This window comes from Limanda limanda, chromosome 22, assembly GCF_963576545.1.
Source record: "Limanda limanda chromosome 22, fLimLim1.1, whole genome shotgun sequence".
NCBI classification, from domain to species: domain Eukaryota; kingdom Metazoa; phylum Chordata; class Actinopteri; order Pleuronectiformes; family Pleuronectidae; genus Limanda; species Limanda limanda.
In genome coordinates this window covers 5227060-5239488 of record NC_083657.1, presented here as the reverse complement: position 1 = coordinate 5239488, position 12429 = coordinate 5227060, and the positions used below count along the sequence as shown (strand labels likewise).

Here is a 12429-nt window from a genome sequence, read left to right as displayed (position 1 = left end):
ATTAAATAATGTTAAGAACCTGTAGCCATTATATATATGTTGTACTTTTCTGTTAATTATTGTAGCTCTGAAAATTGTAGATTGTCGGCTGTACTGTCTGTGTGTGACCAGCAGGAGGCAGAGTTGATCTGTAGACATCAGTCATGCATATCAACGTCATCTCAGTGAATTTCTATTGAATTTCTGATTTATTTCATATGTAAATGTTCCACTGATCTGTTTCCCTCCAGAAAATGAAAATGTGAAAAATAATAAAGTAAACCCTGGAGTCCACATGAGCTCATTGATGAAGCTGAGCTGCAGAGAAACTGAAACAAAAAAACTTGGGAAATCCCGGGGAAGATGAAAACAAAAGGACCAAATCCCTTAGGAAGGAAGCATCATGTGGGTGTGGGTGTGTGGTTGTGTGTGTGTGTGGGTGACACCATTAATAAATCATAACAACATGAAATGATGGTGAATGTGAAACCAACCTGCTGAAGAACCAGACGCTGCAGACGGAGAACAGGTGAGACTGATTTTTCTTCATTTTGCTCATCACCATGATCTCCTGTGTCTGTGGTAAGTTCTCACCTTCACTTCATCATCCATAAACTTAAATAATCAGAAAGTTCAGGTCCTCACTTTCCCTCTTTGTCTCCTCAGCAGGAACATTAGTTGTGAAAGTGAAACAGACCAACTATCAGGCAGAGGAGAACGACAACATCACTCTGGAATGGACGTTCACACCCAGAAGAGACAGATCCCCCAACCTACTTATGATCACGTGTGACCCGTCAACAAACAAAAGAGGCCCTACAGTGTTACATCTAGAGGACGGTTTTGAGGTCCCAGAGCTTCAGGATGAACAGTTTTCAGGACGAGTCAAGTGGGAAAGAGACGTCCTCAGAGAAGGACGACTCAGACTTCATGTGTCCAGACTCAGGACTGAAGACTCAGGCCGGTACAAGTGTCTAGTGCAGACAAGATATGGCCAGGATGATGACCAATGCTGGCTCAATGTCACTGGTAAGTGGATTCAGTAGAGTTCAGTATTTGATAAGATAGTAATTAGGTTCAAGTCTGAATTGGCAACATTATATTTTTTCACTCTCTCTCCTTTACAGCCACTGTTGATCAGGAACAACATACGACCCCAACTGTGAAGCCAGAGCCAAAGTGTCAGGAAAGGTTCTACATATCACTTGTTCCAGTAATAACGACAGCAGGAATCATATTAGTAACAGTATTAGGGTGGGCAGCAGTCCAACTAGATATGCAAAAATATATAGTAGTGATAACAGTAATAGTAGTGATAATAGTAATAGTCTCGATAGTAATATATTTAATAACAGTAGCAACAGCAGTGGCAGTAGCAGGAATAGGATTTTCGTCGGGATTATTGTGTTTATTCGTTTTTTATATAGTTCTGTCAGCTCCCTGTAAAAGTACCACCTCATGTTCAGAGAGCGAGACTAACAGCATCAGCAGGAATGACCCAAAACAGTCATCAGATCTCAATTTCTCTTACTAAATACAATATTTTTGATATTTTCAATGTGTTGTGGTGGTGGTTGATCTAATATCTGAACGGACAAACATTTGACAGAATTCTAAGGACATTTACGTCAGTGTCTCAGGTTGAGATTCCATAAGCAGACAAGACTTCCTGTACAAACAGGAGAAGGAATGAGACAAACGGCCGGAGCTTCTGTCCAGTGTCTGATTCTTTATTTATACAAATGTTATCTTACCGATACAAATATCCAAATACACAAAATATATCTCTACATCTCTCTTTACACTTTCTTTCAAACGGGTCAAATAAAACGCACATTCTCAACTTCTCTGTTCATTCAGAGTTATTCTTCGTGTTCACAGCTATTGACCAATAAGCATTACCTGGGAATAGTTCCCTTTTTTTAATCTTATATATTGCAATTAAATCAGTTAAATACTGAAAAAAATAAACTTTAGTTTGACAAAAATATATAAATACATGAGCTGAGTTTCCAAAAAACTACTTTTTTGTGTATATAGAGTGTATATATGTATGTATGTAACCAGCTTGTACAACCAGAACAAAAATGTATATATTCAAAATTCAATGCACTGGAGCAATTCAAGTCAAATAAAGTTAATTTTGCCAAACTGACTTTCCTTGTTATTTTATTTAAATGTGAGCCTGCAGATAAACGATCTCTTGTGTTTGGTGAGTTATTTAAAATGTTCTTATCCAGCTTGGAAAACAACTATTGTATCCCACTAGATGTCAGCATTTGCCTCCAAATTGATGTTAGTTGTATGAGCAGCCTCAGTGAATGAGATCAGATTCAATCAACCTGATAACTCTCCTCCTCATGTCCTCATCCTGCAAGGACCAGCAGTCTGGACTAAAAGGCAGAAACAGGATAGTTTTATTTTTAAGCAGAAGAAGTCTGTAAGAAACACTTAGGCCACAGATGTGAGTGTTTACGGTTTCATTTTCCTCTTGATGAGCTATTGGAACCAAGACTCACGACCGTTGATGTAGCGTTGCATTGAATTCAGATTCAGGTCACTAGGGGGCGCTGTGTAAACGTAGTGTCAAGGCAGATCCAGATCAGGGGGCGGGACCAGTGTCTTTCCCCTTCACCTCTCGATATAGGACATTTATTTAAATAATTAAATGTATGTTTGCCATCATCTATAACCCACGAACAAAGCTAAAACATAATTAACGCTATATTTGGTAATATCTAAGTTTTGTATTCCATCAATTCCCTTCAAAATCGCCTGAAAACCTCTGGCTGTATATTTTGTGTATATAGGCTTGTGATTGTGGGTTCAGGGGCGGAGTCGTCCCCGTTTAATATCATTGAAAAGATATGGAATAATCATTTGAAACAGTAAAAGAACATGATCTGAAAGATTGTTTTTTAATTATAAATGCAAAATAAAGCATTCTTAAGCTTTAAAATGAGTACTTTCTATAAAACAAACAATGTTTAATATATTTTCACTTTTAGGTAATTCACATGTTATTTCCCGTTCTATCACAACACCTAGAATCTCAGTTACAGTTAGTCACGTAAGTAAATTTAATTTTATTGAAGCTTTTATCCAAAGCGACTCACAATAAGTGCATCGACAATCAAGAAAGTACATTTTTTTAAAAGAAAGCCAAACTGAAAAGTGCTATAAGTAAGTGCCATTTAAGTGCTACAACATTTTTAAAGGTATATAAACTCACTTTATTTTACTCTACAAATTTCCATTACTTCCATATTAATTGATGCATCACAGTTTTTGCCTCGGTTACTAAATAAAGTTAGTAACTAAATCGGTAACTAACTCCTAAAGTTTGTTTTCTCAAGATTCGTTGATCATTTAATTATATCAAACCATTATTTCATTTTGTCCAATTCTTTTTCAACCTTTTCAAGGACCTGTGTCAAATCTTTCCCTGAGTAAAATAAAATAGTGTCATACACAAACAGAATACACTGGGTCCTGATACTTTTGACAACCACGTGACCTGAGGCTGCTCTCTAATTGGTTGTTGAAGATTTCAGGGGATGCCGCTCTCTGCGCCGCGGACACTCCCACTTTCATTTACAGCAAATACATTTTATCACCACTAACTATGTTGACTGCTAGTTAAAATAATGTATCCATCTATGAATTGGTCAAACCTGGTTAAGTAGTTTCTGTAATATTTTTTTTAATTGTGGAAGCCAGGATACTGGTCTGTAGTTTATCTGCAGTTTTATAAAGTGAAATCACTTTGGCTGTTTTCATCCTTTCAGGAAATCCTGCTGTTCAAAATGATAGATTTTATTAGACTATTTATTATTTTCCATGTAGGCTTCATATTCATTTTGATTTAGTAAATCACTGTAGTGTTAATGTTTATTTCTTCCTTTAAATCTTGGATTTAAGTTAGTTAATTCATCCGTCACCCTGTGGTTCTCCCAGCTGCCACTACGAGTCTTAACTCTCCTGTTGTTTCGGACCCATTCACGAGTTTTATCCAACCCAATGTGGGAGGAGTCTGGAGCAGGATCACAGAGCAACAGGGTGAAGAGACATAGTGTGAGAGAGAAGTCCACACTCTGGGTGACTGACATTTTGTCTCGCTAGGTGCTCGTCTGTCTTATTAATAGATTTTTTGCCACCACAAATAGAAGCAGGGCGGAGTTTGACCAGTAGAGCTGCTGTAATCACAACTGCTGTGAGACCTACAGCTGCAGCCACTAACACTGGGATGCACAGTTTCATCTGTCCCTCTGGTTGTGAAGTCACGTCTGGTCTCTGGGTTTTGGGCTGAGCAGCGGCCTCTGTAAATAAAGGTGATCAGTGAGTTTATAGAAAGATCATCTGTGATTATATATAAAGAAGATCAAAGTGTTATGTTACTGTTCTCCTGAGTTCTACTAAAACAACGTACCGATGACGACGAGTTGACATTTCCCATAGTTTCCATGATGATCTCTGTTGACTTCACACACGTACTGGCCTGAGTCTTCACTCCTGATTCTGGACACATGAAGTCTGAGGCGTCCTTCTCTGAGGATGTCTTCGTCACACTGGACTCGTCCTGAAAACTGTTGATCCTGAGACCTTTGGACCTCGATGCCCTTGTGCAGGTGATACAGGATCTTTGAGTCTCTCCGGTTCACCGACTGATCACAGATAATAGAGAGAGTGTTGGAGGATCTGGTGGTTTCAGCTGTGAACGTCCATTCCAGAGTGACGTTGTCGTTAACCTCTGCCTGATAGTGGGGCTGCTTCACATTGACAACTAATGTTCCTGCTGAGGGGACACAGAGGGAAAAGTGAGGACCTGAACTATCTGCTTATCTTAGTTTATGGGCGATGAGGTGAAGGTGAGAACTTACCACAGACACAGGCGCTCAGGATGACGAGCAGCAGGATCCAGGGGATCATCCTGCTTCTGTGAGAGGACACAGAGATTCAGACTTATCGACAAACAGATAATTTCCAGTAAGAGGAAGAAAGTAGTTCTTCCTGTTCAGCTCATCTGTTAATCAAATGATTGGTCCTCATGTTGCTCAGGTGAAAGCACGTAAGCTTTATCACAGATCACATTTCAATAACAACTCAATTCAAAGTGCTGTTACATAAAATATATAAGACACCGTGAGAAACTGTAAAAGCAAAATAAGCTCATTTAAAAACAGAAGCATTTAAAAGGACATTAGAGTTGAATAGAGAGGAGAATAATGTAAAAGTAAGAGAAGAGAAAAGTGCTTTGAGAGAAGTTGAGTTGTTGTTTGGGTTTTGTCTCTTTGGAGTTTAGAGTTTTCCTAAAGCAGAATTCTATTACTGGCTTTGTTTTTTGGAACTTCGACAGTTTCCTTGATCAGATTGATTAGATCGAAATGTTCAAATATGAGACGGGAAAAGTCAAAGTCAATTCAATAAAAGACACATTCACAATTCAGGAAGTGACACAGATTTCTTTGGTCTTCAGCGTTTGTCTTCAATGAAAAACACAAACTAAGGTTTGACACAATGACAGAAAGGAGTACAAATATACAGACCTTACTTTGTGTGTCCTCTGCAGGGAATAATCACCTGTGCTTTTTATACTTCTATGTCACCGCCTCTCTGGACTGGTCCATCCTGTTCACCTCTTTCATGAGACATATTTGTTTAAATAAGAACAGGGAGTGTACACAGAGTTTCGTGTTGACGCAGTTCAAAATGAAACTGGTTAAAAAAGGAGGTTACACCTGAACCGAGCATCAGACTGAAAACTATTTATCATCTGATTAATCATCTGATTAATCATTAAAGTATTCAAACCTTAAATGAATAATTTATTATGTTTTTACATCGATTTACTTTAACTGATCCTTATGAACATGAGGCAAAGTAAGAAAATTTGTTTTTAAACAATTTATGGTTTACAATTTGTTGAGTTTTCAAGTGTATTCGAGGTCACGAGGAAATTAAGGCTGTTTACATTTAGTTACGCAAGTAAATTTCATTTTATTGAAGCTTTTATCCAAAGCAACTCACAATAAGTGCATCGACAATCAAGAATGTAAATTTTTGTTCTACTAAAACAACGTACCGATGACAGAGTTGACATTTCCCATAGTTTCCATCAGGATCCCTGTTGACTTCACACACGTACTGGCCGGAGTCTTCACTCCTGATTCTGGACTAGGGTTGCAAAGGGGCGGAGAGTTTCCGGTAAATTTCCGGAAACTTTCCGCATTTTTTCAAAATTTTGGGAATTTTGAAAAAAACAAACACTACGCAAATTAAACGCTGAGCAATAAAAACATCATTCAAAACTCTATTTTAAAGATGTATGGAATGCAGCACACACTGCACGTTGAGTTTCAACCCTCCACTGTGCATTCTTCCATCACATGCACAGATAATTCCCAGCATCCTTCACTCTACAGCAGGGCTACTGAGGCCTGCTGTAGTGTGCAGGACTAGTCAGGTAAGTTTCCATGATATTACTGGGGAAAATATATTAGCATGCTGATTGAGGATTGTTCATCTGTTCATCTAGCCTATTTCCATTCATTTATCCATCAGTTGTAAAATATGTTTACAGACAATTCCAATTGTTTGGCTAACTATTTATATCTCTGTCATTGCATTGGTGTTTTTTTACAAACTTTTTTTTCATCTTATTCTACAGAACAATGCCACGTGCACTATCTCATGTGTGGAGACATTTCACCCCATCCAATGTAGAAGGAAAGGCTGTGTACATTTGCAAAAACTGTGCAAAGACCTATGTTAAGAATGACACAACGATGCAGAAGCATATAGTCAAGTGCCCTGTTACGCCCCGGGTCTAGGGGAACCCAGAGACGTGCCATGTGGTGCTCTCCCCATTCTTCCCACTCCCAAGCAGGCCAGTGTCACAAAGGATTTCTGGTTTAGTGGTAGCTTTTATTTGCTTCAGAGGGAGAAAGGGCAACGCAACAAACAAAACAATCTTATTCCCTACGTTCCTATCGATGAAACAAAACTGTTAACAAAAAGACAAATGCTTATCTAACTCCTACTCAGGAAAACTCAGGAGAAAACAGGGGTAAAAGAAAAGGCTTCTCCCTCCTACAGGGCTACTACCAACACTCATTTACTACAGATATATACAACAGAACAATACGGCATACAAACACTGGTCCTGGTTGGAGGTGGGAGATTCAGTGGAGAGAGGGAGACTGCAGTCAGTCCGTGCTTCTTGTAGGCTCCTCTCTTCAGTCTGGCCAATCCTGGAGCAGCAATCATCAGGTCCCACCTGCCATCAATCAGGCCACACACACACTAGGGAGACAGAGAGAGGGAGAGAGAGGGAGAGGGAGACACACAACCTCAGGGTTGTAACAGCCCAAAGTTTCCTCAGGGCTCAAATCAGCCTATGACAAAACAAAATGTTTATATTTATGTCTGTATATGACAAGGTAAATACAGTTAGTATAAATTACCCACAACATTTCCAGTTAATTCCCGTATATTCCCGTTAATTCCCGTTAATTCCCATGGAAAGTTTCCAACTTTGAATATTCCCGGAATTTTGCAACCCTATTCTGGACACATGAAGTCTGAGGCGTCCTTCTCTGAGGACGTCTTCGTCACACTGGACTCGTCCTGAAAACTGTTGGTCCTGAGACCTTTGGACCTCGATGCCCTTGTGCAGGTGGTACAGTATCTTTGAGTCTCTCCGGTTCACCGTCTGATCACAGATAATAGAGAGAGCGTTGGAGGATCTGGTGGTTTCAGCTGTGAACGTCCATTCCAGAGTGACGTTGTCGTCAACCTCTGCCTGATAGTGGGGCTGCTTCACATTGACAACTAATGTTCCTGCTGAGGGGACACAGAGGGAAAAGTGAGGACCTGAACTATCTTCTTATCTTAGTTTATGGGCGATAAGGTGAAGGTGAGAACTTACCACAGACATAGGCGCTCAGGATGACGAGCAGCAGGATCCAGGGAATCATCCTGCCTCTGTGACACAGAGATTCAGACCTATCGACAAACAAGTAGTTTCCAGTAAGAGGTAGAATGTAGTTCTTCCTGTTCAGCTCATTTGTTAATCAAATAATTGTTCCTCATGTTGCTGAGGTGAAGGTGCGTCAGCTTTATCACAGGTCACATTTCAATAGCAAGTCAATTCAAAGTGCTGTTACATAAAATATATAAGACACCGTGAGAAACTGTAAAAGCAAAATAAGCTCATTTAAAAACAGAAGCATTTAAAAGGACATTAGAGTTGAATAGAGAGGAGAAGAATGTAAAAGTAAGAGAAGAGAAAAATGCTTTGAGAGAAGTTGAGTTGTTGTTTGGGTTTCGTCTCTTTAGAGTTTAGAGTTTTCCTAAAGCAGAATTCTATTACTGGGTTTGTTCTTTGTAACTTCGACAGTTTCCTTGATCAGATTGATCCGATCGAAATGTTCAAATATGAGACGAGCAAACTCAAAGTCAATTCAATAAAAGACACATTCACAATTCAAGAAGGGACACAGATTTCTTTGGTCTTCAGCGTTTGTCTTCAATGAAAAACACAAACTAAGGTTTAACACAATGACACAAAAGAGTATAAATATAAACACCTTACTTTTCGATGCAGTTCAAAGTTCCACTGCATCATGGATCAGCAACAAGAGAACTGCACCATCAGCAACAGGAATATGGGTGGATGACATGACACATGATTTTTATGTAACTAAGTGTGAATGTCTATTTATATGTATTTAACCACTTAAACAACACATGGATGTGATGCATATTATGGTACTTTGTTTAAAACTTATGATTTTGTATGAAATATCTGTTATGTTTTGATTATATTTTAAGGTGAATACGCAAAATGTCCTGCGGTGTGACCGTAACATAGGTGAAGCATTAAACTTACATATTAACAAAATAAACCAGAAATATCTGGAGCAGGTAATAACTGCCTTGGCATTATATTGTATATAATGACTTTATTAATATTAGGTTTTAATATGCACAAAACTAGTATATTAGCTTTTACAGCAAAATAACTTTCGTAACACAGATGCTGTCCTGCGGTGTGACATGGAAAATCAGATTTTTGAAACGGCAGTTACATGGACAACTATAGGGGCCCTTAGTTTATTCCACTACCAGGAAGCCCCCCAGATGTTGGAATGTACTGTGTATGTTGAAAGGTGACTGTTAACCTCTGATTTATTTCATAAATTTCACTCTTTCTGTCAGACAATGAATGTGTCATTTTTTGAAAGTCCTGCGGTGTGACGGCTGTAGTTAAAAATTTGGAAAAAAAAAATTGTACAAACATTTTTTACATTTTTTTTAATTAAACATATTAAGGTTAAATTGTGTTATTATTCAGTTAGCATAATAGCTAAGTTCAGTCTTGTATAGCAATCACTTAAAATGGCCACAAGGATGAAAATGTCCTGCGGTGTGACAGCCAGTCACACCACAATGAAATTATACAAAAAATCCATGGAACACTAGCAGTTTAAAAAAATTCAGCATTTGAAAATTATAATTTCATAGAACTGTAATCCTCATTAATCTTTGTTTAAAAAAACACTGTTACACCCTTATTTGTCAACTACCCATTTATATCTAGAAATACAGTGTCCCTGCCAACTTGCCAACCTGGGTGTTGGCCTGAAACGTTGACAGTGTCTGAAACATCCCTGACAACCTGTTTTACAGTTACATACATGATTACATCACACTCAGGATCTTAACGTGATGGTACAGTGGAAATACTACATACACGTACTTCAGCTCTGGGAGTGGGGTTGCACAGCTTCAGTTGTGGGACATCAGCTTGCAGCAGCTTGCCACTGCAGACGCACTGCCGACTACAGCGAGACGAACTACTACTACTACTACTACGCTGGTATTGTATTTATATTGCGGTTTTCTAGTCTTGATCACCACTCAAAGCTCTGTACAGTACACTTTTACATTCACCCATTCACCCACACATTCACACAGTGCATCTAATAGCAGCACCCTGTTCCATGAGGGGCAATTCAGGGTGCAGCCTCTTGTCCAAGGACACTTCGGCATGTAGATGGGGAAGACTGGGAATCGAACTGCCGACCTTAAGGTTGGAGGACGACCGCTCTACCGCTCAGCCACAGCCGCCCCGATGTCTTTCTTTTGTACTTCTTTTACGTCTGTGCTCCGTGTCGCTGCAGACATGCCTCACAGAGAGAGGAACTTCCCCTCAACAGCAACTTGTAGCTTTAACTTGCAGCCCGGTTCAGGCAGGGACCGTCTACAAAGTGCAACAACGAAAAAAGATATTACAAACTATTCAATAACTTCACTGTAATACTGTATATTCTCACCAAAATCATGTAACAGGTCTAGGGTCTCCTGCCGGCTATGCTGCAGTACTTAGTTTGGGGAAATGTGGTTTTGTATAATTTTGGGAAATATGTTTTATTAAAAATATTTAATAACTGCAGTTGATGACTTGACCCAAACTTATGCAAAATATATTTTTTCGAAACTAAATTCTGTCGCAAACTAAGCAGGTGAGCCTGGACCTGTGACAGAATATTGGTGAGAATATACTGTAATAGAGTGAAGTTATTGAAAAGTTTTGTAATATATTTTTTCGGTGTTTCACTTTGTGGACGGTCCCTGCGCAATCTTCACAGCAGGCACATTTTGTGATTTAACTTCCCCTTCGTTCTGACTTATTGATCGGGGAAGTCCGAATCTGTGAAAATCTTTCCAACTTTACTGAACTAGCTAACAGGCTAACCCTGTCACTGAACACAACCGAGTCTGTGGGGAAGTTTAACTCACACACTCTTTACTGAAGTGATGTGACAACTCAGATTGAGGTCTGATCATTAGTCATGTAAAATAAATGAACACAATTACATACTAAAACAAATAAAAAATAAAAAAAACTTTCTCTGAGCCACGAAGCGACATACAATTTCGTTTTTACTGTTTCACTAACCAAACTGTTAACCAGGACTCTGCCTTTTATTTTCCTCTCCCTTGTCCCCTGTGTTCTATACAGAAGGTTCCTAACCCCTGTATTTCACATTAGAAGATGATCCTGCTGCTCATCACCATGATCTCCTGTGTCTGTGGTAAGTTCTCACCTTCACTTCATCATCCATAAACTAAAATAATCAGAAAATTCAGGTCCTCACTTTCCCTCTTTGTCTCCTCAGCAGGAACATTAGTTGTGAAAGTGAAACAGACCAACTATCAGGCAGAGGAGGACGACAACATCACTCTGGAATGGACGTTCACACCCAGAAGAGACAGATCCCCCAACCTACTTATGATCACGTGTGACCGGTCAACAAACAAAAGAGGCCCTACAGTGTTACATCTAGAGGACGGTTTTGAGGTCTCAGAGCTTCAGGATGAACAGTTTTCAGGACGAGTCAAGTGGGACAGAGACGTCCTCAGAGAAGGACGACTCAGACTTCATGTGTCCAGACTCAGGACTGAAGACTCAGGCCGGTACAAGTGTCTGGTGCAGACAAGATATGGCCAGAGTGATGACCAATGCTGGCTCAATGTCACTGGTAAGAGGATTCAGTAGAGTTCAGTATTTGTTAAGTTCGACATTCATGAGCACAGAAAAATATACTGCAACTGAAAACAGATAATTAGGTTTAAACCTGAATTGGCCACATTTTAATTTTGCACTTTCTTTCCTTTACAGCCACTGTTGCTCAGGAACAACATACGACTCCAACTGTGAGTCCAGAGCCACAGGGTGAGGAAAGGTTCTACATCTTACTTGGTGCACTTGTAATGTCAGCAGGAATCATAATATTAGGGATGGCAGCAGCAGCAGGAAGGAAAGTGGCTAATGTAGTGATAAGAGTAATAGTAGTGATAGCAGCAGTAGTAGTGATAGTAATAGTATATTCAATAGCTGTAGCAACAGCGACTGCACCAGAAGCAGCAGTATTAGGATTGTTGTTGGGAGGATCGATAATATTATCAGTGTTTGCAGCTCTGTCAGCTCCCTGGCTCCTCATCTACTCTGGCTCCTGTCACTCAAATTCAGAGAGCAGGTCTGACAGCATCAGCAGATACAGAAGGTCACAAAATGACAACTCTTACTATATACAATATTTTTGATATTTTCAATGTGGCTGATGTTTTTTCTTCTCTCTCGAAGATTAAAAAAACATTTAGACCATCATGTGTTTTGGTGATTTGCAAACAAATCTACAGAAGCACTGGTGGTTGATCTAATATCTGAACGGACAAACATTTGACAGATTCTTAGAACATTTACGTCAGTGTCTCAGGTTGAAATTCCATAAGCAGATAAGATTTCCTGTACAAACAGGAGAAAGAATGAAACAGACGGCCGGAGCTTCTGTCCAGTGTCTGATTATTTTTTCAAAATATATCTCGACATCTCTCTTTATACTTCAGGTAAAATAAAACACAAATTCTCAACTTCAATGTTTA

The 12429-nt window shown here is 39.3% G+C and overlaps 2 protein-coding genes across 2 annotated transcripts in view; both read left to right on the top strand.

The window, feature by feature from the left end:
* The window catches only part of adissp (adipose secreted signaling protein), a 57086-nt gene that overhangs the window by 18824 nt on the left and 25833 nt on the right, over positions 1–12429 (top strand). The window lies entirely within an intron of this gene.
* LOC132996107 (uncharacterized) lies at positions 11040–12410 on the top strand. Its single transcript, XM_061066429.1, has 3 exons — positions 11040–11078; positions 11163–11525; positions 11666–12410. The coding sequence occupies exons 1-3, from the start codon at positions 11060–11062 to the stop codon at positions 12088–12090; spliced, it is 807 nt and encodes a 268-aa protein (XP_060922412.1). The 5' UTR covers positions 11040–11059; the 3' UTR covers positions 12091–12410.